General features: G+C 40.2%; 1 protein-coding gene across 3 annotated transcripts in view; it reads left to right on the forward strand.

The window, feature by feature from the left end:
- Positions 1–26,275, forward strand: part of LOC126299381 (run domain Beclin-1-interacting and cysteine-rich domain-containing protein) — a 134,962-nt gene that overhangs the window by 76,338 nt on the left and 32,349 nt on the right. The window contains exons 4-7 of one of the 3 annotated variants that reach the window (XM_049991247.1): positions 7,174–7,292; positions 20,503–20,722; positions 24,331–24,692; positions 25,641–25,730. In XM_049991247.1, the coding sequence (XP_049847204.1) occupies positions 7,174–7,292; positions 20,503–20,722; positions 24,331–24,690 (699 nt within the window). In that variant the 3' untranslated portion in view covers positions 24,691–24,692; positions 25,641–25,730. Of the gene's footprint in view, positions 1–7,173; positions 7,293–20,502; positions 20,723–24,330; positions 24,693–25,640; positions 25,773–26,275 lie in introns of those variants that run through there. The other 2 variants (XM_049991246.1, XM_049991248.1) reach the window with 2 other exon arrangements.

The raw sequence follows: 26,275 nt of genomic DNA on the forward strand, positions 1-26,275 counted from the left end.
ACAAATATGAATTATGCCATTAGGCTTTTTGTTTGCCACAGTGGGCATCACCCATTGGCTCGATGTGACTGGTGCTACAACATGTGATGCTTCTAAGTGGTGGAGTTTTGCATTAATACACTTTTATTTTTACTTATTTATTTGGTCCATGCATCTTATAAAGTACAGATGTACAAAATATGGAACAACTAGAACATTTGTGCTTAGAACAAGATACAAAAATAAAAAGAAATTTTATGCACAGTTGACTACTGTAAACATAGTATTTCCAGAACACAATTTTCCGTAAGATTTAAATTTTTTGGGGAGAGGATGAGATCATATGTCCAGTGCAAGTTTGTCATCAGAGACTCATCAACATAATAAAAGGTATTTTTGATGAACATTTCCTTTACATTACTTCTAAAAGTATTGGTTCTTTTCCTAACAGATTGGGGTAGGGATAGGGATAGTTTGCTGAAAAATTTCTCATCTTATCACGACTTCTACTCAGTTTGGCTCACAAGATTAATGTTTGCCATGGATTGTGTGTCATATTTGTGCATTTATCCATTGGTAACAAATGAGTCAAGGTTTTTCTTGTTTTGTTTTACAAAAATAATTATTGGGGGGGTTGTTTGGAGAAGGAGACCAGACAGCGAGGTCATCGGATTAGGGAAGGATGGGGAAGGAAGTCGGCCGTGCCCTTTCAGAGGAACCATCCCGCAATTTGCCTGGAGTGATTTAGGGAAATCACGGAAAACCTAAATCAGGGTGGCCGGACGCGGGATTGAACCGTCGCCCTCCCGAATGCGAGTCCAGTGTCTAATCACTGCGCCACCTTGCTCGGTCACAAAAATAATTATTCCTGGAATGAAAAGACAGGGCACAGAAGATACACAGCAGTGTGGATTAAAATTACAACATTGTGAACTGATAATACAAAATACATGAAGTGTACTTCATGCTTGGACATTCATAAGATCTGCAATTCCGTGCAACCACACAAAACAGATTGAAGTAACACATCTGCGTTCCTCACATAAGGGAACACTATGCTGTGGTTTCCACATTTAAAAATTAGAATAGATTGTTGGTTGTTTGTGTGAAAACCAGATTATGTTTTGTGAAACAGAGAGAAATGCCACCTAGCACGTGAAAGAATTCAACAGTGACAGAATTATAGCATATTGAGATTGTGTTTTATCATTCCACGATATTGCTGTTAGTGATGGTAGAAATCCCACGACTATCGCAGTTATGTGATTATGGAAAGAGAGGGCTTGAGAGGACCGTACTCAACACTGTGCAGTATCTCAGTTGTTCTGAAATACAAGAATAATACTGGATCTAATGGGATATCCCTCCATTGTACTGTATAACCACAATCAAGTGCTCTTGCATGTTATCAGTGATGTTTTTTGTGTACTCGGTATGATTTCTGCTTTGGGTAGTTATCTTGGAAAAATTTAATGTAGCTTTAATCCTTAACTTCTCTGCACTCCTGTGCTAATGTTCCTTCATCTTTGCCGGCCAGAGTGGCTGAGCAGTTCTAGGTGCTACAGTGTGGAACCGCAAGACCGCTACGGTCGCAGGTTCAAATCGTGCCTTGGGCATGGATGTGTGTGATGTCCTTAGGTTAGTTAGGTTTAAGCAGTTCTAAGTTCTAGGGGACTGATGACCTCAGATGTTAAGTTCCATAGTGCTCAGAGCCATTTGAACCATTTTTTCCCTCAGATTTTGCCAATGAAAGGCAGTTACATACATACATACATAATAGGGACACCATTTCAGCCTGTGTTAACTTCACCCACTTGAGACTACCTCTGCCAGCTGCCTCAATGGTGCCTTGTTGGCAAGCCATATGCATTGTCTCGTGTGATTTCCAACATATTCGTACCCTGCCATCAGCATTTACTGTCTGTAGTCACTTTTAATATTTGATTTTCTCTATGGGACAAAGATCGGGCAACTGAGTTGGTGTCTGAATAACAGGGGGCAATTATAAAGAAGGTTGCTTGAATAATACTTTTGTGTCCATTGATTATTTTCACTTGTTGGTTCACTACAGCCCATAATGCCTTGGCACCACTCATAAAGGTTGGCAGATGAATTGTGATCCTAATCATATTTGATACCTTATTTTTCTGTGTCAGAGAATCTACCTCCCCATCCTGTTCACAGGACACTTTTTGTTTTCTTGTATTATGCAAATATTGTTCAATGTACTTCAACCATCCATAACAGAAATAATTTCAGAACACTTGCCGTGTACTAGATTTAAACTTTTATTAGTTTTCTTGGTCTTTCACTATCTAAATACTGTTTTTGTATGTCACTTTTACCCACTTACTATCTGAAGAAATCAAATTGTTTGCTTCAAAGTTTTGTGCACAGCCTAGTGTAAATTCAAATAAATCAGAGTATTCCTCACATGAAGCATCCAAGTTGCTAACCAAAATACTATTAGTTAGCACATTAATTAAAACTTGTATTTGAAAACCAAAGTCTGTAAAAGAATGTTCCTACTGGTGAAAACTCTACAAGAAATGTTATTAGCATAATGTTGACTGTTACTTGTGTTTTTAAAGCAATAGACTAGTTATTACATGTTACCAGACAATTTTTAGTTGGCTGCAAAGGTGGTGAGCCAATATGCCAGTATGTTCATCATTAATTAAGGATACAGAAGCTCTGATATCCACTTGAAAAAATCCACGTCCATGTTGTCGATGAACAGCTAGATCATCAGTTTGAGTAGAGATTTGATACTCGCATATGCTTTGCAGAGTAGTGCCGTGTATGACACAGACTGTGAGCAGCTTTGACTGATGACAGCCACATGTCAACGTTTGATGATAGGAAAACCTGTAGAATTGTGCTGTATAGAATTGCATTGGCTGTGACTGCTTTCTGGACCACCACCTCTGAAGGTCTCACTGTATGGTGGTACAACATGCAATGTGTGGTTTTTATGAGCAATAAAAAGGGTGGAAATGATGTTTATGTTGATCTTTATTCCAGTTTTATGTACAGGTTCCGGAACTCTTGGAACCGAGGTGATGCAAAACATTTTTTGATGTGTGTATATGCCTTCTTCAAATTCTTCTGACACTTATTGGAACTTTGTCTAGCAGCCACTACATGTGTTTGTGTCTCAAAATGAGTGAAGCAACACCAGCTATCAAATGACAAGCTATTGAGGTCTATGAGTGATCGTAATGTAGACCCAACTTGTAAATGTGGCTGCTAGAGGACAGTAGCAAAGTAGACTGAACATGAGAACAAGAAATGGTACTGGCCATGAAAAACAGCAGAAACCATTGGAGATATGTATTCCAAGGTTCCATTAAATCCCAGAAACCTAAGTGCTGACAGTGCAAGTGTAGACACCAGTGGTGCTGATGTTGACAGACATTGTCTTGCCCTGCTATATGCTCTAGCAGGTCATTCTGCTGTTTCTATAGTATAGGGTGGTTTTAAGTAAATTTTCACTACTTGAGAGGGCTCCCACAAATAAAGAGTGATAATAGGACAGTGAAACTTTATGGAAACATTTGTAAGGACTTGTGGAAGAGCAATAACAAATAAACCATTGAAAGAAAGACATTTAATTTCCACATGACAGGGTAACATTTGTTAATTGTGCACCACATTTACATCCCATGTTACAAATATTGCTCAATGCGACAACCATCTGCATCCACAATGGCTTGTAACCACATTAGAGATTGCTCTACTGCTGCTTGAAACATCTCCAGTGGGATATTAGCTACCTTCCTCACTATGCTCATCTTCAGTCTCCAATGTGCATTAGTGTCCCACCGATAAACCCGTCCTTCAGGTATCCCCGCAGCCAGAAATTGCTTAGGTTCAAATGTGATGATCTCGGTGTTCACATAATTTGGAAAGATTGATCAATGATTCAGTTTTCTCCTAATGTATTACAGTGTAAACAAGTGTCTTCATGAGCAGTGTGAGGTGAATCTCCAACATGCATCAAAACAGTTGAGCCCAAAGCACTTCTCTCTCAAAGAGCAGGGATCATGTGTTTGCAAAGAAGATCACATAACATGTGCCATTCATGCTGCAGGTTCTTGGTCCTTAGGGCCCAAGTTCCTCAAAGAAATTGGATCATTCATGAACTATGCTGTGAAGCCCCACCACACAGTGACGTGTTCACCATTTAGGGGAACTTCATGAACAGTTGTTCACAGCACTTTTCAGATGGTGAACTGAGGAATGTTCAGCTGTCCTGACACTGCTAGTGCACTTCTTGAAGTTCACACATTGTGTCTAGCATTCTCAGCCATCGCAACGGTAATTTCTTCAAGATTTGTGGTGTAATTGGCCACGGGCTTCCCCCAGGAGCAGCTCCCATATCTCTAGTTAATTCAAACTTCAGAATAATGTTCTTCAACCCCAGTGTATAAGGAAGACCTCCCCATATTCCTTCAATACGCCAATACTCATGAAGAGCAGCATCACTGCAGTGGACTGTCAGAACTTTGGAAATTTGTGGTAAGGTACTATGGGACCATTAACTGCTGAGGTCATCCGTCCCTAGGCTTACACATTACGTAATCTAACTTAACCTAACAACAACAAAAACACACACACATGCCCGAGGGAGGACTCGAACCTCTGATGGGGCACTGTCAGTACCTCATTTTTATAAAGTTGGATGCATGTATCGCAAACAGATTTCCATCTACACTGGGTCAAGTAACAAAAGTTTAATTATAACCATCCTGTGTTTGAATGTGGTGGTTTTGTTCCTGTTGTTGTTCATCCTGTTGTTGTTTATTCAAACATAGTCCCATATAAAAATCCAGACCCAGAAAAGTGAGGTACAAGTTGTATTTGTAGATTGGCATATCAAAGGATTCAAAAATGAGATACAAACTGCTGATCCAATCCACCAGACTGAGTATTTATTTTCTCTTGTGGGCCAACAGCCATCTCATGCAATGTGTTTGTGGTGACCCCAGGAGGTGCAGCAGTTGAAACTGGAACTATCTGCCAAACTCTGCCACCACTCTCCTAGTATATCTCCATATTTCTGGGTTGGCAAAGATGTCAGACCTAGGGTGAAAGCATGTAGGGAAACAAGAAGAAAAGAGTATACAGAGAAATCTTGAGGCAAAGTAGTTCAAGGAAAACAGCCTAAATCCATGAGGAAATCTATATATGAATGAAGACAATGATCTTGGACAAACTTTAATAGAATGTGCAGTCATCATCATGTTGTGTGAAGTGCTAACATGAACATAACATTAATAATAATAATTTGTTCAAAGACCAACTGATCTCTTGCAATCCGTAGACTAATACAATATAGGGATTTTGTAAGATCACTGTTCTGAATTGGTGAAATATAATTACTGTTTAGAATTTATAAATGCAGCTTGTGTAAATACATAGGCAAATATTATTTTATTTTGAGGCTTCAGTACATTTTTTATTTGTTAATATATGGGATAATTTACAATTAAATGTTTAGCAAACAATATTATTTTATGCATATCTCTCTCTCTCTCTCTCTCTCTCTCTCTCTCTCTCTCTCTCTCTCTCTCTCTCTCACACACACACACACACACACACACACACACACACACACACACACAAATTGAGGAAATCGGCTGTGACATGGCCCTCTGGTTTTGAAAAATGAGTAACTCTTCTTTCCACTGAACATGATGTGTCTTTTAACTTCAGTGTATGTGAGAGCAATCTCTTCAACAAAATTGTTATTTTTGCATCCCACGTGATTCTTGTCTATGTAATATGCATTGTTTGTATTTGACAAGTAAGTAAAAGTCTAAAATACTTTGTATTACATTTCACAAAGAAGAGAATATAAAGAAAAGAAAGTGATGAACATGCTATTCAAAACTTTCAGGAAGTTCAATACCTTCTGGGAAGTTATATATGGATAGGGTTGGCAGACAAATGTTATATCTGAATAGTGATATATATGTGATTTAATCCCGTTATTATGACCACCAGCTACTACCCAGAGTAACCATACTGTGCAACATGGAAAACAGCTAGACTGACTGGTAGTGACTCATTCAGTTGCTTGCTGGTAATTTGTTACATGTAGCTGTAGCTGTATACCTGTTTGAGACTGTGTAGCAGAGGATTCACAGAATCAATGTGGCTAGCAAAGTGGACCCACCAATTCTCATTTCCATACAAGGCCTGGAACTGGGTGGCCAAAGAAGCACATGAAAGTCCTGATCATTTTCTTGTAACTGTTCTTGGAGATTTACACCAATATGCTATGTTTCACTGTCATACTAAAAGACTGTGTCAGACAAAGGGTAGGTATTCATTATTTATGGGTGTGTATGATGTGCAAGGATCAATTTGTAATGAAAGCAAAATACAGTATCTTGCAAATGGATGTTCTCTGTGGAACCTCATATGCAGCAGGGCTTATAGAACTGTCTTTGTTGATACATATCTTATATACCTATCATTCTAACTTATGATATGGCGGTTCTCATGTATTATATGCTGCTGAGATCAAATTTTGAGGTGGTCATAGTAATGTGGACTTACTGAATAGAAGACATTTGTGTGGGCGTTTCTCTCTCTCTATCTCTCTCTCTCTCTCTCTCTCTCTCTCTCTCTCTCTCTCTCTCACTCTCTCGCTCTCTTTCTCTCCCCCTGCGAGTGGACTTTGCTGTCCATCAGGCAGCACATTAGTAATGCTGTCAAAACTTTCTTTTCCCTCTCCGTTGGCAACAGTTTCACTCTGCAAAACAATTTGCTATGAAAAATATAATTCCGCATATTAAAAATGTCCCTTGAATAATATTGAACTGCAATTAAACTATAATAATTTATAATTATTAGTATTGTATGTCAACCTGCCATTGTTTTCCATTCAGCATTAGAATCTGGAAAGAGTTAATGAAGTATTGGGAAAAAGTAATACAGTTGTACGCATTATAAAGTCATTTTCTGCTTCACAAGTGCAAAATTTGGTGTTTCTAGATGTTACATAGCTTTAATTCCTTATTTCTCTTTAAATCTCCTCTACTGCACTATAAGAAAGTGGAGGCAACTATCTCTTCATTTGGACAAGTCATTTTGAAATACATTTTACAATTTATTTTAATATATGATTGTAGTGTGTAAATTACCAACAAAGATTTTCTTATGTATACATTACATGTGTTTTAGGAATTTACGTGTTTCGTTCAGCAGCTAGGGAAACTTGCAAGAGAAACTGGCCTCGATGCACAAAATTATACTTGTAGAGGGTGTGGAAGTGCTGTTGGAATTAATGCTGGGAAAGCTAGGTATGGATGAGCACACTCCACCTCATCTGAAAATACTTATATCTTTCTTACTGGAATAAAAAGATAACTGTGTAAAATAAGTTTGATAGACATTCACATTTATTTTGTAAACTTTTTTGTCATCTTGCAATTTGGCAATATAACTTCAAAAATGTGAAATTGAAAAATAATTAAACAGTGTGATACATAATGAAATATGTACAATGTAAGTTTTAACACTTTCTTATAAGTATAATACAGTAAAGAAAGTAATTTGCAACTTAGTAAATGTGCAGTGCAGTAAATGAAATATATTGCAGATGATATTGGTGATTTCTGGCAGTGACTCATAGAGCTTCCTAAAGCTTATTCTCCATAGAATAACTGCTTTTCATGAATCACTCAGGTGAAGACAGGAGTCTAAGTCCATCATCAATTTTACAATGTTATGATGTATCCTGTTTGTTTTTCTTAACCTTTTATTGATAAACCATTGAAAATGTGTGCAGGCCATGCACTATAAGGTGGATTGTGGAGTATCGATGCAGATGTGTAGGTATTGCTTATGTTAAATCACATTTGAGTTTAGCACCGAAACTACTATTGGCTGCCTCAAACTGTCTTGGTTTTTGCAAACAATAAACTGATATCCATTTGTATAAGTGTTTGGTTTAATACCTTGGAGGCTAAGAAATTATTGTAGGTTATCATGTTAGGATAATTTAGTTAACTTGACCTTAACCTTTTTTATTTACACTGGATTTCCCCCCCCCCTCCCCCCCCCCCCTAGGTGAAGTGTGTATGACAGTACATTCACTATAGATGAACAGAACTTCACAACAGAGTGGTCTTGAACACCTGAAATAGTTTTTGTGAGATGAATAGCTGTAGTGTGTGTCTCACATAATAACTGATATTGACACTAAGCTTTTAGTTCACACTTATGGGTTTCATTGGTTTAGTTGCCTGGCCTCCCTGTCCTGTGTCATAGATCCATGTTACTCACACCTGTAGTTGAAATGGGAACAACTCCCAAATATCATGTAGGACACCTTTTACCGTGGTGACAGCAGCATCATAGCATGTCATGGACTCCATGACACGCAGAAATCAATTCATCTTGAGCCATGAACACTCACATGCTGTCCATAACTCATAATTAACCATCAGAGCTAGGACCAGAGCACATTTTAATGAAATTTAGAAGTGATGGCATGGTGGACTGTTGCGATGTAGACAAACAAATCAATGTAAATGATTTAGACATAAGGCCCATTTATCTTTTGTTAATGAGAGGCAATGACTGAAGTATCAGGAACCTCATTTCATCCCATGTAAACATCACCCATGTGAGAATACCTCAACTGGCTGCCTGAATGGTGCCTTGTTGGCAAGCAGGGTGTATTGTCTCCTGTGATTTCCAACATACACATACCCTGTCAGCAGAGTGAACTGCCACGTACTACAGCTCATGACTTCAAGTAATCTTTTTCCATTCATTGTGTGTTAAATGATGATGATTCTGCTCCCATGCTAATTGCTGTACCCTGTGCTGTGCAGTGTTCAGTGGTTGCTGTGTGGGGCAGTGGGTGCTGTACCCTATGGCAAGGTAATGCTTTTCAGTGATATGTAGTGAAGGGTTTCATGGATGATGTTTAATTCTCTTGAAAGTTCTGGGTTTGCAGATGTAGCTGATGGCACAAAACAATTAAATAACTTTTTGTCCCCATCTGGAAGAAACATCTTCAGAGATGTTTGGTGTCATTTTATCCCTGAAGATGTCTCACAGACAAAGGGACCAAAATTTTAGTGAATAGTTTTCTTTATTGGCAGTAGTCCCTCATCTTGGAAGATTTAGCAAAAATATGAATGATATAGTAATAAAATGTAGTAATAAAATATTATATAGAACAGTCTTGAGTGCATAAAAACACTTTTATTCATAATTGGTGACTATTTTCGACCTGATGTGGGTCACCTTTGGATCGTACTCTGTTTTTTAGAGTGCAGTAGAATAGAAGGAAACATGTAACAGGAATTATGTGATGTTATACCCAGTGATAGTGTGTGGAGACAAGGGAACTGTGGATACCACCAACTGTGTGGCTGTGTCCAGGAGTTTAATAGCAGAAGCCCTGCTCCTTGCCCGTCATCCTACATCACCTTTAGCCAATAGGATACAATGTGTGTAATACATGTCATACAGTATAATATAAACCTTAATACAGGCTGGAGCAAAGGAAAAGCATGTTTTTCACTATTGAGTCACTGAAACTTGGTTTTATTTTCAAAATGTCTTGCATTCAGTTATATTACTTTTTGCATTTTTGGAATCTAATTACCTTAATTAGGTTTGTAAAATACTGTTTTTGAGGCCTGATGTCCTTCCTGCTGGACATAAAAATTTGGATCGTCTCCTGGAAATTACACATGGCTCTCTCCAACATTTTATTCAGTGCAGCTACAATTTCTGGACAAATGGAAATTTTGAGATCATTGATTGTGCAGTGCTTGTTAATGCACACTCTTGATTGCAAGTAGCACGGCAAAGAAAACTCACAGATCAATAGATCGGGTGAGTGTAGGGTTCAAGGACACGACCATACCGTGAAATGACATGTCCTGGGAACATATGTCGAACTACTTTCATTAATGCTCTCACCACATGAGCTGTGGTACCATCCTGTTGGAACCACATTTCTCTCATATTCACATGACGCCTTTCAAGTTCAGAATGATGAAAGTTGTTTAACATTTTGATGTATCATACTCATGTCACAGTAACTATGGTTCCTCCCTCTTCAAAAAAGTAAGTCCAACAATCCCTATGTTGGAGGTGCTCTATCACACTGTCACTTTTGAGCTGTGGAAAAGATTTTGGTGTAGTTCACATGGGTGCTCTGACACCCCGTGCTGACAGTTCTGTACTGAGGGAAGACTTGCAAACAATACAAATATGAAGATCATACATGGCCAAACCAAAGGCAGTATGACAGAAGCACAGTATCTTTGGTCATTATCAATAAGGCATCCACATTACTAGGTAATCAGCGACATACTACACCCCATCTTTGGTGTCCACAAAATCCCACAGAATGTAACCCACTAATTTGTTAACGAATTTCCCTAGGTTAGTCAGTAACATTTTTTTAGGTATGTAAAGTTTTAACTGTAAAACATATAAATTTCTATTGTATATTAAGCCATTTCCTTTATATTTTAGCTTCAATGCAGAAAACTTTTACAAACATTTATTTGTAATTAAGTTCAAAACAATGATTACACAGCATTCCATATGTGTTATTAGAGTAGCTGTGTTACTAGCAATGCCAGACAATGGTTATAAGTGTTTTCTGCAGTACATGGCACTGCATAAAATGTTGGCAGTCGGCATTGTAGGACAACTGACAGCCAACACAAATATGAAGACCATTCATGAATGGCCAAACTGATTACAGTATTAATAAAGGTTTCTCGGGCTTCCAGCCATGTCAAGTGGTTTGAAATCCACAAGCTTTCGGCTGAGTAATCCTCAGCCGTTGCCAAGTGGTGACTGTCTTCTGGTTGCTGCTGCTGTCCTTATTTAGCCGCGCTGCCTTCCGTGACGTCAATGGTACTCAGTCCAGCACCATATATGGTAATGTATGCATTGTGCGGCTGCCATGCCCATGTCAACCTTCCAGTGGCCGGATCCCACACTGTGCTTAGCTACAGGCTGCCATCTTTATTGAGTGTATTGTCACAAATTTTTATTTCATTCGCTTCTTTTATTATGCTATCCCAAAAACTGTTAGTCCGTGTGATAATAGATGTCTCGTCGAATGCAATATGATGACCGTTTTCTAATGTGTGCTCTGCTACTGCTGTTTGCTCTGGGTACCATTGACAAAAACATCTCTCATGTCCTACACAGTGCTGTTCAATGGTATGCACTGTCTGCCCGATATACACTCCTGGAAATGGAAAAAAGAACACATTGACACCGGTGTGTCAGAGCCACCATACTTGCTCCGGACACTGCGAGAGGGCTGTACAAGCAATGATCACACGCACGGCACAGCGGACACACCAGGAACCGCAGTGTTGGCCGTCGAATGGCGCTAGCTGCGCAGCATTTGTGCACCGCCGCCGTCAGTGTCAGCCAGTTTGCTGTGGCATACGGAGCTCCATTGCAGTCTTTAACACTGGTAGCATGCCGCGACAGCGTGGACGTGAACCGTATGTGCAGTTCACGGACTTTGAGCAAGGGCGTATAGTGGGCATGCGGGAGGCCGGGTGGACGTACTGCTGAATTGCTCAACACGTGGGGCGTGAGGTCTCCACAGTACATCGATGTTGTCACCAGTGGTCGGCGGAAGGTGCACGTGCCCGTCGACCTGGGACCGGACCGCAGCAACACACGGATGCACGCCAAGACCGTAGAATCCTACGCAGTGCCGTAGGGGACCGCACCGCCATTTCCCAGCAAATTAGGGACACTGTTGCTCCTGGGGTATCGGCAAGGACCATTCGCAACCGTCTCCATGAAGCTGGGCTACGGTCCCGCACACCGTTAGGCCATCTTCCGCTCTCACCCCAACATCGTGCAGCCCGCCTCCAGTGGTGTCGCGACAGGCGTGAATGGAGGGACGAATGGAGACGTGTTGTCTTCAGCGATGAGAGTCGCTTCTGCCTTGGTGCCAATGATGGTCGTATGCGTGTTTGGCGCCGTGCAGGTGAGCGCCACAATCAGGACTGCATACGACCGAGGCACACAGGGCCAACACTCGGCATCATGGTGTGGGGAGCGATCTCCTACACTGGCCGTACACCTCTGGTGATCGTCGAGGGGACACTGAATAGTGCACGGTACATCCAAACCGTCATCGAACCCATCGTTCTACCATTCCTAGACCGGCAAGGGAACTTGCTGTTCCAACAGGACAATGCATGTCTGCATGTATCCCGTGCCACCCAACGTGCTCTAGAAGGTGTAAGTCAACTACCCTGGCCAGCAAGATCTCCGGATCTCTCCCCCATTGAGCATGTTTGGGACTGGATGAAGCGTCGTCTCACGCGGTCTGCACGTCCAGCACGAACGCTGGTCCAACTGAGGCGCCAGGTGGAAATGGCATGGCAAGCCGTTCCAAAGGACTACATCCAGCATCTCTACGATCGTCTCCATGGGAGAATAGCAGCCTGCATTGCTACGAAAGGTGGATATACACTGTACTAGTGCCGACATTGTGCATGCTCTGTTGCCTGTGTCTATGTGCCTGTGGTTCTGTCAGTGTGATCCTGTGATGTATCTGACCCCAGGAATGTGTCAATAAAGTTTCCCCTTCCTGGGACAATGAATTCACGGTGTTCTTATTTCAATTTCCAGGAGTGTAGAACTGTCCACACCCACATGATATTTTATATTCTCCTGACATTCTGAGGCCTGTGTCGTGTTTCATAGGCCTCAAGAGTTGTCGAATTTTTGCCAGAGCCCTGAAGACCGAATTGATTTTATGCCTCTTTAGGAGCTGGCTTATATTTCCTGTTAATGAGCCACAGAACGGCAAGAATGCAAACTTCTTCGAATCCTCCCTGGAGTCTTTCTGCTTACGTATTTTTGGAGAGATAGCCTGTGAAATCTGGCATTTGTTGTAGCCATTTTCCTTGAATACTTTTCATTAGTGGCTCAGTTCCTTCGGCAAGTTTTCAGACTCTGAGACAGTTTCAGCTCAATGCACTAAGCTCCTCAGAACAGAACTTTCCCGCGATGGATGGTGATAGCTGTTAGCATGCAGGTATCGGTCAGTGTAGGCGGGCTTCCGGTAAATGCTGTGGCTGAGACACCCATTTGCTTTGTGGCAGATGAGGACATCAAGGAACGGCAAGGCACCATCTGTCTCTGTCTCCATTATGAACTTGATTTTGTCATGGATTTTGTTGAAGTGCTCCAAGAATTCTCCCATTTTTTCATGTCCATGAGGCCAGACAGTGAATGTGTCGTCATCGTAACGATAAAAGAAACTAAGCTTCTCAGGAGCCATATCCAGGGTGATGTTTTCAAAGCACTCCATGAACAGCCTGGCTGCAACTGGAGCTAATGGGCTTCCCATCCCAACGCCGTCTGTCTGGTTGAAATATTCTATTCTCCATCATACCACAAATACGATGACGCCAGAGTATGCTTGAGTAAATCCACAACACTGTCATCAAATAACTGGGTGACAGATATATAGAGTCTTTAATGGGAATACGTGTGAACAATGACACTACATCAAAGCTGACCATAATATCCCCTTCTCCAAGACTGATGAAGTCAGCTGTATTCTTGATGTGGTGCACACAGTGACCAACGTGTGGGATAAGGAGGTTGGCAAGATGTTTGCGAGCCTGTAAGTCGGCAGTGCAATGGTGTTCACAATGGGGCGTAGAGGAGTGTTCTTCTTGTGAACCTTTGGAAGGCCACACAATGTAGGTAGTCAAGGTGCCTGAGGGAAAAGGAAGAGATTTTTGATGACATTCTCTTCCAGCGAAGACCTCTTGAGAAACTCTGACGTCTTCCTCATTATTCTTGAATTTGGGTCCTTTGACAGTTTTTGATATGTCTCCTCCTCCAGCATCAACCAAATAATGACGGCTGCATTTCCCTTGTCAGCTGGCAGGACTTTGACGTGTTGATCCTTGCAGAGTTCACGAAGATCATTGGGCTCAGCTCTTGTAATGTTTGAAGTCGGTGACTTAGATTTAGAAAGAATGTGGCTCATTTCTCGGCAAATTTCTTCTGCAGTTTCCCTGAGTCAAGACACTCAAATTACAACCTTGACTCTGTGTCACACGAAAATGTCATTGTATGTAAGACCTCAGAAATGGGATGTCGTGTTTGTCAGCCACCTATAATCTGGCCTTAAAATGCACTGACATAGTGTATCCCGCCTATCTCTTGCTAAACTTCCAGTATTAGGTCTGACAGTGTCTCAGTCATTGTCAAGAGAAATTATTCCATTCACTTTTGACAGGAATTATCTGTCTGTAACACAGCATGTATCTCTTATTCATTGGTTATGGTTGTAGTCTCCTAACGCTAAACAGCAGCTCTTAAAATATAATGTATGAATTAGTGGTGAAAGTTGGAGGGATAGGAGTGGAGCACTTGGTAGGAAGCTGTTATAAGATTTGTATGTATGTGTGTGTGTGTGTGTGTGTGTGTGTGTGTGTGTGTGTGTGTGTGTGTTTTGCTGGAAGTATAGGGAACAATAATAGTGAAGCAAGATGGTATAAGATGTATGGTTAGCCTTCCAAAAACAGTAACTTATGCTCAAGGGGATATGTACAAAGGTCATTCCATAAGTCGTGACAACTATGGTATATCTTGTGATAATGCGACAACATGAGAATTCCACGATATGCATTGAAGTAGTATGGCAGTGTGTATCTGAATGCTGACATAAAATAGGGTTCCAGTACAGAATGTCACAGCAGAGATTGAAATGGAATACATGCATTGGAACTCTATGTAAATTTAATGTGCATGAGTACAAATGGAACAAGAATGAATCAAAATCAACTTTTGTGTGTCGAAATAGTCCCACAGTGCATACAGCATTTCCAGCAGTGGGAAAGTCGTTGAATGTCATTGGCACTGCCATCAGTGTGTGCCACCTGTTGCCAAAATGCCAGGAAGCCATTCACTCTGCTTGCATAGTACGTCCCACACAAGGGTTTCCTTGGTTGTGGAATGAGGTTAAAGTTACATTGGTTGAGGTCTGATGAGTAGAGTAGATGGGGAGGATCCATCTTGTAGCACAATCAACCTCACATTGAATGTTTCAGGCACTAATACCAAGCCATCTTTGTGTGCAGTCACAAACTGTCAGTTGCTTTTGGTAATGTTTGCCACAGACTTCCAAATGTATTTACTGTGATTACAGCATTGCCATACATTCACATGAGATACCATAGTTACCATGACTTATGGAATGACCCTCACAAGATTTATCTATTGTGATAATTGCTGCATTAATTGTATGCCAAGTATGGGACTGCGGGTGATGAAGTGACCTTCACCCCATGCTGTTCATATATTGACTGTTAACCATTGAGCTGTGTGCTCTCATGAAGAACAGTGTACACGAGATAGTCATAAAGTTTTAATTGCCACCATGAAAACAATCAAGTTGTGACCATGAAGCTTGGTTATGGTGTTAGTCCTCTGCATATTTACCCTACAACATGGCACATATTTCCCAACAATGGGTCACTTGATGGAGACATTGATTGGAGACATTTGCATTTTGGATGTTCAGGAAACATTCTACCTCAACATTTATCTCATTGTCATTCTAGAAATGCATTCCACACAATGTTTTCCCTATCTGAGGACTGAGAAAGAAGACACTAGGTGCTAAGTCAGGAGAATAGGGGGAAGGGGTGAGGGGATAATCATGAAATTTTGTAGCCTAAAGAAGCAGCATATGTGACTATCCTGAGCATAATGAGTTGGGGTGTACTGCAGTTGGGGACAGGTGGAGAAATCACCCATGGTACTGTGTGAGCCAATCACATAATAAATTTGCCAGCACAGGAGTCCTTGCTGTGGAGAAGGGCAACCAAGCACACTTGTTCAGAAAAGCCCTAGAGATCCTCAAATATGACAAGAAAGAGGAAAGTTTCAATGTGAGTGTATCCTTGGTACCCATGCTGAAGTGAATGACCATTGCAGGTAGCAAAGGCAAAACCACAGTGTTAATGACCAGGAAAAAGGCGTCATATGTTGGCCTGACAGGCGTGTGTGAGCTGCAGCTGTGAGCTCAGTTCCAATGAGCCACCCACAGTGGAGGGTGAAACCTTGACCATGTCAGCCACTTGTGCTGGCGAAAAGTCAGAAAAATCATCAATTGAATGTCGGCTGAAGAACTCGAGACGGAAGCTAACAGGCAGTCTGTCAGCAAGTGGCTGAAAAAGCCTAAATAATTTTGTAAAAAATAATTATGTAACTTTAATTTTTTAAGGTGATAATTTAAACTTTGTGACTACCCTTCATAAAGGGTGACTGTCTGCCAATGAAAGACTTACCAAAGTACAGTTAGTGACTCAAAGCTCAGGTCTGCTATACCACTGGACAAATTTTAACATAGCTGGCAATGATATTGTGTATGAAATATGATAATATATATGAAGACAGTAACTGTTCTCGAAAGAACAGAATACTGTTGATGACCGTGCAGCATTTCCCTGGAATAAATGATGACTAACTGAAACCCTCAGCTGCCGACAGGTGTTGTTGACATTCCTCGATGTGGACAGCTGAAAACATGTGCCCTGACCGGGACTCGAACCTGGGATCTCCTGCTTACATGGCAGACACTCTATCCATCTGAGCCACTGAGGACACAGATGAATAACGCGACTGCAGTGACTTATCCCTTGCACACTTCCCATGAGACTCACATTCCCAACTGTCCACAATTCTACATATGTAATGTACCTTAGAGACATTTGCCCATCCACTCATTACTCGTGCACTCTTTGGCGATTCCCGTAAGAGTTTGGGCAACTTGTGCGCATTCGCACAGACGAAGGTCAATGGCTGGGTAGCCTTTAACTATATATATGATAATGTTTCATTTAATTTTAATGTGAAGTCAGCAATCTTCCATACTTTAGCTTGTAAGACTGAAAACTTTTGACATAATTCTAGGAACATATTTATGTAACTCTAGTGCATATTTCATGCTGTTGATCACTTTGTGACAGATTTGACAAATTGTCTCCGAACACTTTCAGTAGCAATTATTATTATTATTATTATTATTATTATTATTATTATTATTATTATTATTATTATTATTATTATTCCTCATTATTTTGTTTGCAGTTAATTCTTGTTTTTCACTGTTGTATGCTGGACCTTATCTAATGCTCATTTCAGTTTGTAACATGTTTTTCTTGCTTTTTCCTTTTTAATCATTGTATTATCCAATGGTCTTGCCTATTGAATACACCAGTTCTCATCAAATCACTGCAGTTAAGCAACATTGATACTGGTCAGTACTCGACTGGGTAAATACTTGACTATGCCACACACTGTGGGTTGTTTTCCCTTTGCCTTATGGTAAAAGGGAGGAGGGATGTTGGTGTAAAGTCAGTGTCAACCAGTCTTTACACCCATGTCCTGGATTAAATTCCAAAACCTCTCCTCAGTCACTCGTGAAGCAAGGGCACATGGTACAGTTGATGGTGATCCATCCATCAGATGGGGATGTTAAGCTCAGCAGCCCTCTTGGTGCTATTTGAGAGGAGTAGGCTATCTGCCAGCACTGGGTTTCATCCTCTGCCTTTTCTCATCATCATCCAACACAAATACCTACAGTTACCTGCACTTACCAGATATACTTATGTGCACAATTCTCTCACTTTGCGAAGGAAAGGTGCCATTGTATGTGTGGGACAGGAAAATTTGTCCATTATGGCAGCTGAAGCCACCTTCAGGGTCTTCCAGCCAACGGTACTATACTGCTTCACTTTTTTAATCATTGCATTTGCAAGTCAGCAGCTATACAGATTTAGGTTTTCCATGGTTTACCCTAAATTTCTTGAGGGCAAATGATGAGATGGTTGATTTCCTACCACATCCTTCCTTAGTCTGAGCTCCTGTTCTGCCTCGAATGGCCCCATTATCGATAAGATCTTACACCTTAATCTTCTTTCCTACCTTCCTTCCTTCCTTCTCTATTTTCCATCTGATATACTGTAATGACTGTGATGTATTTATTGTGCTAAGTGTCCATTGTCCTTAAGCTGAACTACTGCATTCATTAAAGGATAGTCTGTCTGTTATGTCATCATAGTTAATACAAGATGGTATGTGAAACCCTAATCTTCCTTTAATTCAGGGTATTTGTTAATTATTGGACAATTTCATAATGATTTATATATCCACGGAAAATGAACTTGCATGTATGTGGCTTAAAGCAAATTATAGTGCTTGTTTAAGATTGCTGCCAGTTTCCTTCCCCATTCTTTTTCAAATAAAATTTGTTTAATGTCTCTAATATTCTCATCATCAGTGAGGCAATAAACCCTAATCTTCCTCCTTTCTCCCATTCACAGATCTGTATATGCAGTTTCCTTCTGTGAAGCCACATCAAACGTCCATGAACACTTGAGGAACTCTCATAATCAATGGTGTATGTGTGAGTGTCTCAATCCCTACATTGCAAAAAGTGGCAGAAATAGTCTAGTTCCACAGAAACTGAGAACTGAGTGAACAAGGTAGAAAGAAGTTTATTTGTGAAAAGGATGGATTGCTACTCACTGTAAAGATGACACATTGAGTTGCAGACAGGCACAACAAAAAGACTATTACACATCAATGGTTCCACCCACATATCCGTCCATATTAAACCCACTAACCACACCTCCATTTTGATAGCTGCCATCCCTTCCACACAAAAAAATCTCTCCTCTGCAGTCAGGCCACCCAGTCCCAACCCCTTGCCACAGGGATCATGTCCCTGTGGACGACCCATATTCAAGACCTGCCCAATCAACCCTCCCAGCACTTCCTATTCCAGTCCTATCACAGGCTTGTCCTACCCCATCAGAGGCTGGACCATCTGTGGAAGCAGCCATGTCATACACCAGCTCTGCTGTAATCATTACTCAGCTTTTTATAATGGCATGACCACCTGTCTGCCAGGATGTACGACCACTACCAAACTGTGGCCAAGAGCAGAGTGAGCCACCCTGTGGCACAACATGTAGCTGAACATAACAGGTTTGATTTCAATGGCTGCCCCACAACCCAGGCCATCTGTATCTTCCCCTTTTACCACCACTTATCTGAACAGTGTGGATGGGAGTTATACTTGCAACACATTCTGTGCACTCAAAATCAGCCCAGCCTCAACCTATGGTAACCTACTGTAACCCATATCTTCCACCCAACAGTTTCTGCCCCCACCCTCTCCCCTCGATCTAACACCCCCCTCCCAATTAATGTCCCTTCACTCTCATTGTGCACCGCTCTCTGTCAATACACCCACCAGACTTTCCACCTCTCTGCTCCTCTGCTTTACCACTCCCTGTTTCCCTCTTCCCTCCCCCATAGCCTCCTGACACTATGCCCAGCAGCCTTTTTTTGCCACCATCTAGTCCCAGCATGCTCTCTCCCCCACACCTCTACCCTGCTATCCCTCCCCTTCTTCCACTCCATTCCAGATTGCTGCTGTAGTTTGACACAGTTGAATTCTGGCCAGAGATAGCAGTCATGTGTGAATGAGGTGTGCTCGTTTGTGTGAATGTGTGTGTTTCCTTTCTGAAGAAGGCTTTGGCTGAAAGTTCAACTTACAGCTGTCTTTTTGTTGTGTCTGTCTGCAATTCAGTGTTTCATCTGTGCAATGTGTAGAAATGTATGTTTTTCATAATATTGTTGATATTTTACCTGGACTTTCCATTGTAAGCTTATTTGTGATATGTATGACCTGTAGTGCTCCACCTCTTACCTCACCCCCACCCTTTAGGACTGATATAAGAGGCAGTGACAACATAGTGCTATGTATGTGACAGAGAGCAATCAAATGTGTCTCATTGTATGGAAGAATTTATCACTGGCATATGTCTACACCTCTGTGGCTTTTCAGATCATTGAACCTCTCACCAACAGAGCATGCCACCTGTAGCAATATCATGGTGTATAGGATGTAGAGGTCTAATGAATATTGTGCAAGTTATCATCTATAATCGGTGTAGGTTGATGACTACCCAGACCAGATCGTGTATCTAACTTAATGGCAACCCGCACATTTTGAAAGCATGTCTGGATATGTGCAGCTTTCCTACAGTAGAATCTTATTTTCCTCTGATATTGTAATTGTTTACTTTTATCCACAGTGCTGCATGCTCTATGAGGATTCTAGTAAAAGATAATTCCATTTCTCACCCTGGCTGTTATATAATGGCTGTCATTTGTACAATGATGAGCTGATTTTGCTGTTTGCCATTGTACTCCTATACTTGTAAATTTACACTTCCACCCCTTGTGAGTGTATAAAAATGTTTGACATTTTAATTTCTAGCAATTCCACATCCCTTTCTGGTTAAACTATTTTATTTCTAGAAATTAGTGTTCTTTACAGGTAATTCATGTTGTAATTTTGATATCTTGATATTTGGCAATGTTTTCTGTCATTTAATTGCAGTTGGTTTTTCTTCTCATCTTTTTTGAAAGAAATTCTCGTTTACATCATTTTTTCAGGGTTTGCTCCTTCAGTGGTGGATACTTCTGTTCTGAATGCCATGTAGGTGAAGAATGGATCATTCCAGCTAGGGTAATACATAATTGGGATTTTCGAAGATATCCTGTTTCTGTAAAATCTGCTGCATTCTTGGCTGATGTGCAGCATCATCCTCTCTTGGATCTGAAAGTTCTGAATCCACGGCTGTATTTGGCAATAGAAGAAATGACTCAGCTTCAGGTGAGCAAGTTCACTCATTCTTGTTCCATAATCATGTTGCCTATTGTAATATTGTAACTGTCCAATAGTGGCTCAAGTGTAGCTTCTCTATGTGAAAAGCATCATTGTATGGGTTCAGTTTTGGAAGTACAGTACACAATTCCTATTACATACACTGATGAGCCAAAACATTACGACAACTGACTACAGCAAGATTGAATGCTGTCTGGTGGTATTGCAGGAATGTAACATGGTAATGTAAGTATATAACAGAGTAGAGAAGAATTGGGGTATCAGAATCATTCTGGTGACAATACAGGCTGCAATAGGGGAAATCCACTGACATAAGTGACTTTGACAGAAAAACCTGGGAACGTGCATCTCAAAAACAGTGAAGCTGTTTGTGTGCTACTGCCATGAGCATCTTATGGAAACTTATTGAAATAATTAGGCAATAAGCTTTTAGAAGTCCATGCCTAATCACAGAATGTTGAAGTCTGAGGCTTACCCACTCTTTAAAGCAGAACAGGTGCTGTTGTGTCACAGATCTGATTTGTTTGGTTTTGTTTTGCTTTAGGGCGCAAAAAACGACTGGGGTCACATGCGCCCAAGTCAAAACTATAAAACACGAAGACAGAGAGGAGTTATAAAATTACTATATGTCAGTCCCAACTGACTTAATAGAAGACAGCTAAAAACAGGCATGTGGAAAAAGAGCTAAAAACGACACCATACAGAAACGAAGGTCCAAAACTAAAAATTAAGTGGCCTTCGCCATATTGCTTTGGCAGAGAAAAAGTAAAGTTAGGATAAATTATCTAGAGATTTTATTTTTTAACTCACTTCTGTGCTCTGAGTTTCCTGCTGTTGAGTCTGCTCCCACCTCGTCCAACATGTTAGCACATGATGCGTGGTTCCCACAGGGAGGTTGCTGAAATGAACTTACACCTTGGCAGAGCTTTGGTCACAAACCTCGACCAATAGGAAAATGGAAGGAGATCATGTGAGGCATAAGGAGATCATGTGAGGCATCAGATTTTATGAGAAGAATGTAGGTTCCAGAATTGGCTTTCTCTCTGCCAGGTTACTCCAACCTGAGAATATGCTTCTTTTCCTTGTTCCACTATAACTTAGTTAGAATGTTCCCTCCAAGACAATGGCTGGCTGACCACATTCCCTAGGTGCTAGAGCACTGCATCCACATGGCAGAACCATGTCAGCAGCACTCGCTGTCCATCACTTGCTTTGCACACGTTGAGGAAGCATGCGGCCAGCAGTTTCAGCAGTTTGTATCAAGTGGCTTGGAAAAAAAAGGTACATTCATTTAATACATGACAAAGAATTGGACCAATAAATGTCATTGGATTTCAAATTTATCTAATATTCATAAGACTTTTTATTCGCAGATGACGAATAAATGTTTTTATTTGTGTAAGTGAATAATATTTTGAATAATATTTGTTATTCACAAATATTTAATAATATTTTTATCTATATTCATTATACATCATTAAAATAAATTTTGCCCAACTCTGATGGTAAGCAAAGTGCATGATGTATGCGCACACTGCAGATTCTCAGCCTATCTGCGAGTGAATGCATGTGTGTGCCTTCTGCTTGAAGAAAGCATATATCTTGCAAATTAAGTCTCACCTCCTTATGTGGAATGTATCACTTACTACGAACATCAGTGGTGACAGCGTGCAACAAATGGAACAAAAATTCACTATATGATTTGCTATGATAGCATTTCATGCTCAGATTAGCTACGGCATTCACAGCAGAGCGATCAGAACACTACTGAATACTCGTTGGGCGTCGGAGAATGCGTAATGTAAGTGCGCAGAATAAGCCTAACTATTCGGAAACATCATCAGATAGTTTCAAGACAAATTAATTATCACTGAATTTTGACAAGATTAGTACATAGAGTTCAAGACTCTCACAGAACTCTGGAAGCTGTAAAGGTAGGTTTCCAAATACTAGAAGTAGAAAGTGTTACGTTTTTGGGACAACAGGTACATCACAAACTCAATTGTTGCGTGAATCTCCTTTGTTCAGCTATGTTTGTGATACACATGATCACTGCTATAGGGGATTTAAAAATGAAGCAGTTAGTTTATTCTCCTTATTTCCAATAACTAACAAGTTATAGAATCATTTTCTTGGAAAATTCAAGTTACAGCTATTATATTTTCAAAAAAACAGAAGTGTATTGTAAAAATTATATGTTGTGTTAATGCAAAAACATCCTGCTGAGACTGGTTATTTGGGCAACTATTTCACAGTTCATGTATTCATTTATGTCCTTTGTCATTATCATTATTTCTCTTTCCTTAAAAATTAGTAAGAATTGTGAATATGACATTAGGACCAAAAAGAACCTCTACAAAGACTTCAAGAGCTTAATTTAAGTACAGGTACACATGTATTCGATAACCAACCAGAGCACATTAAATGTCATTTAGATAAGATAGTGAAATTTAAGACTGAATTAATGAACTTTCTTTTCGGCATTTCCTTTCACTCCATTGAAGAGCATCTTCACAGAAACTCTTAAATTTAATATTTTACTTTAATACAGGGTGTACATAAAGTCCGGGAACACTTTCAATTATTTACAGCACAAGAACTTAACATTGTACAGGTGTCATACATATTGCATTTTGAAGAGAAACTCTGAAAGTTTTTTTAAAAAAATATTACAAGCATTCAATATGCGAACCATGAGTGACCTGGCAGACGTTAATATGGTAATCGAACCAGTCCCAGCATGGCATCACGACTGTGGCAGTTACTTCCTGTATTCTCTCCCGGAGCTTTGCTACATCACATGGTAGAGGCAGTACATACACCAGATCATTAATGTGGCTCCACAGAAAAAAGTCGCACGGAATGAGATCTGGTGATCAGGGAGGCCATTTCATGAAACAGCACCTGAACTCGCCATGTTTGTGACTATAATCCATTCGTCATAAGAATGAACCTGATGTAAACAAACACAAATGCGATGATTGGTCAGAAGCTGTGGCACGCAAACATTGGTATTGTTACGATCTTGGAAGTAGGTCGTACTTATGTATTAGATATCTTATTACTAAGTTACGTTAAATGAAACTTAAAGATATTGAAATGTTTTAACAGCCATCAACATTTTTCGTAATCACGCTGTAGCTATGTAGTTTTTATTTAAAAAATTGTGTACAGTCGCAGCGTTGTGCTCTGATTGTTGCACTGTTAATGCGCAGTATGAAAATGGCTGAGGCTGCTATCTGTTCCGTAGTGAAACACGCACATGGAACACGGTTAAAAAGTGCCGAGAAATAGGCTGTTCTTAATATTTTTCATAAATGTACAGAGATAATCGGCTTTTACGTTTTTGCAGTGGTGTATATACCGATACTGCAGTTGGTGAACATATCCACATTAAATGTGGAGTGCAGTCGGAAGTGGAAAGAAATGTGAACTAAATGCGGTTATTCGTGCATCGGTTCAAATCTCCCCACTATAATTTATTTCCTCGTTCGGTTTGAAATAACTGAATCTTGTAATTATTAAACTTATCATTTTTTATGAATAATATACATCGTCTTGTTTCTAATAAACATGAAAAACAATCATTTTCACAGCATCGAGCACATCACATAAATGCTGCATTTTTACATTTCCTATTGTACCATTACAATATGAACCCAACAGAACTGATCTGGAGCCAAGCTGTGGGATTGGGCCTGAGAAGTAACAAGACTGTTAAGCTGCCAAACATACTGGAAATAACACATGCAGCTTTTTCACACCTCACTGCCGAAAGTTGGTGGGATATAGAGCGGCTTATCATTAATGAAGAAGAGAAAATGCTGCGCCTGGTTGGCTTCGTGGATTCTGTCGTTGATAGGCCCTTTATCAATGTAGCAGGTGACGCTTCCAGAACTCAAATGTATTTCTCAGATTCTGATAAGGAAGGAGCTAAGAGATTACCAGATGACTGACTGTAAGTAATACCTTCAGTTGTTTCAATATTTAACTATATGGTGAAATCCTTACGTTACACACAGCTTATGTAGAAAAAATTACCCTGTGGTTATGTCAGGAATTTTCATCATCCTTGTTTATAATTACAATAGTACGTTAACTAAAAATGATGATGTGTAGTGGTTTTCGTCTAGTCGTCTAAGGAGCGTATTGTGGGAGATATGCAGTGTATTATTTCATTCTGCTTAAAAATTAAATGGCATCCAATGCTGTATTGCTCCTCTGCTCGTCTCTTTCTATGTATGCACTACAGCGGGCCACATCACTGCAGGCTAGCTGTGCCAGCTGACAGGCCAGTGCTGTCCTAGTTAAATGTGCTGGTAAAGCTGTCTTCCCGTATTATCGCTAAGTCGATGTGCCTGTAACGCACAGCAAAAAACGTACCCATATCATCATACTTGGCAGTACTTGAGACGGATTGGCTGCAATCCCATGTGAAATGGAAATCCAATGAGGTTCCAGCAAATGCGTAAGAATACATAGTGCATTGTTCACATCAGGTTTATTCTTATAATGAATGGATTATAGCACTGACTATCAGCAAGTTAACAATCTACGCTGTGGCGGTAGACATGAAGGGGGGTGGGGGGGAATCAAAATAAAAAATTAAAAAATAAGGGGTTTTTCTTCAAAATAACATATGTATGATATCTGTACAGTGTTTGGTTCTTGTGCAATAAATAATTGAAAATGTTCCCGTACTCTATGTGCACCCTATATATAATAAGAATTAGTGCTGTAATACAGTAATGTAACATTATTTCACTGTTTTGCACTTAAATTAAATGCATATCTTTGACTTCTTTCCACATCCTAGAGAACACTCTCCATGAAATACAACTCATTTAATGTAATTAATTGAAAACTAAACTATTTCAATGTATGACATAATCATAATGTATTACAGACTCTACGAATACAGCTAAATCTTCTTCGTGCATACCTGTTTACATGCAGGGAGCCTGTCATTGAAGATCTTCAGAAACATGTTTGGCCAAGAGAGTATTTATATGAACATGTTCATCTCTACGCCGTTTCGGTAAGAGTCTTAGTTAACTTTATGTTGTATAAAATTCTCATGTCCTATCGTATCCTAGGTATGTGAAAGCAAAGTCAGAACTGAAATCTCAGATCACTTGTGTTGTTGTATATATCTTCTGTATATGTATGTTGGTCTTTTAGTCATTGGAGCTGAATGAGGTAGTTTACCGTTACAACACTGGATGTATCATCTACATGAATATTAAAGAGGCTGTTAGAGAAGAGAGAAAACCAGTAATAAGCAAAGAAGTGGAAGCTGAAAAGCAGAAGGAATATATAGAGAGGCTGTACAACGGGAACGAAGGGAATATTATAGACAGAGAAGAGGAAGTAGATGAAGGTGAGATGAAAGATGTGATACTGTGAACAGAAGTTGATAGAGCACTGACAAACCTAACCCAAAACAAGGTCCCTGGAGTAGATGAAGTTCCCTCAGAACTGCTGACATCCTTGGAAGAACTAGCCACGACTAAACTATTATACCTGGTGTGCAAGGTATAT

The sequence above is a fragment of the Schistocerca gregaria genome, chromosome X, assembly GCF_023897955.1.
Source record: "Schistocerca gregaria isolate iqSchGreg1 chromosome X, iqSchGreg1.2, whole genome shotgun sequence".
In the NCBI taxonomy this organism is placed as follows: domain Eukaryota; kingdom Metazoa; phylum Arthropoda; class Insecta; order Orthoptera; family Acrididae; genus Schistocerca; species Schistocerca gregaria.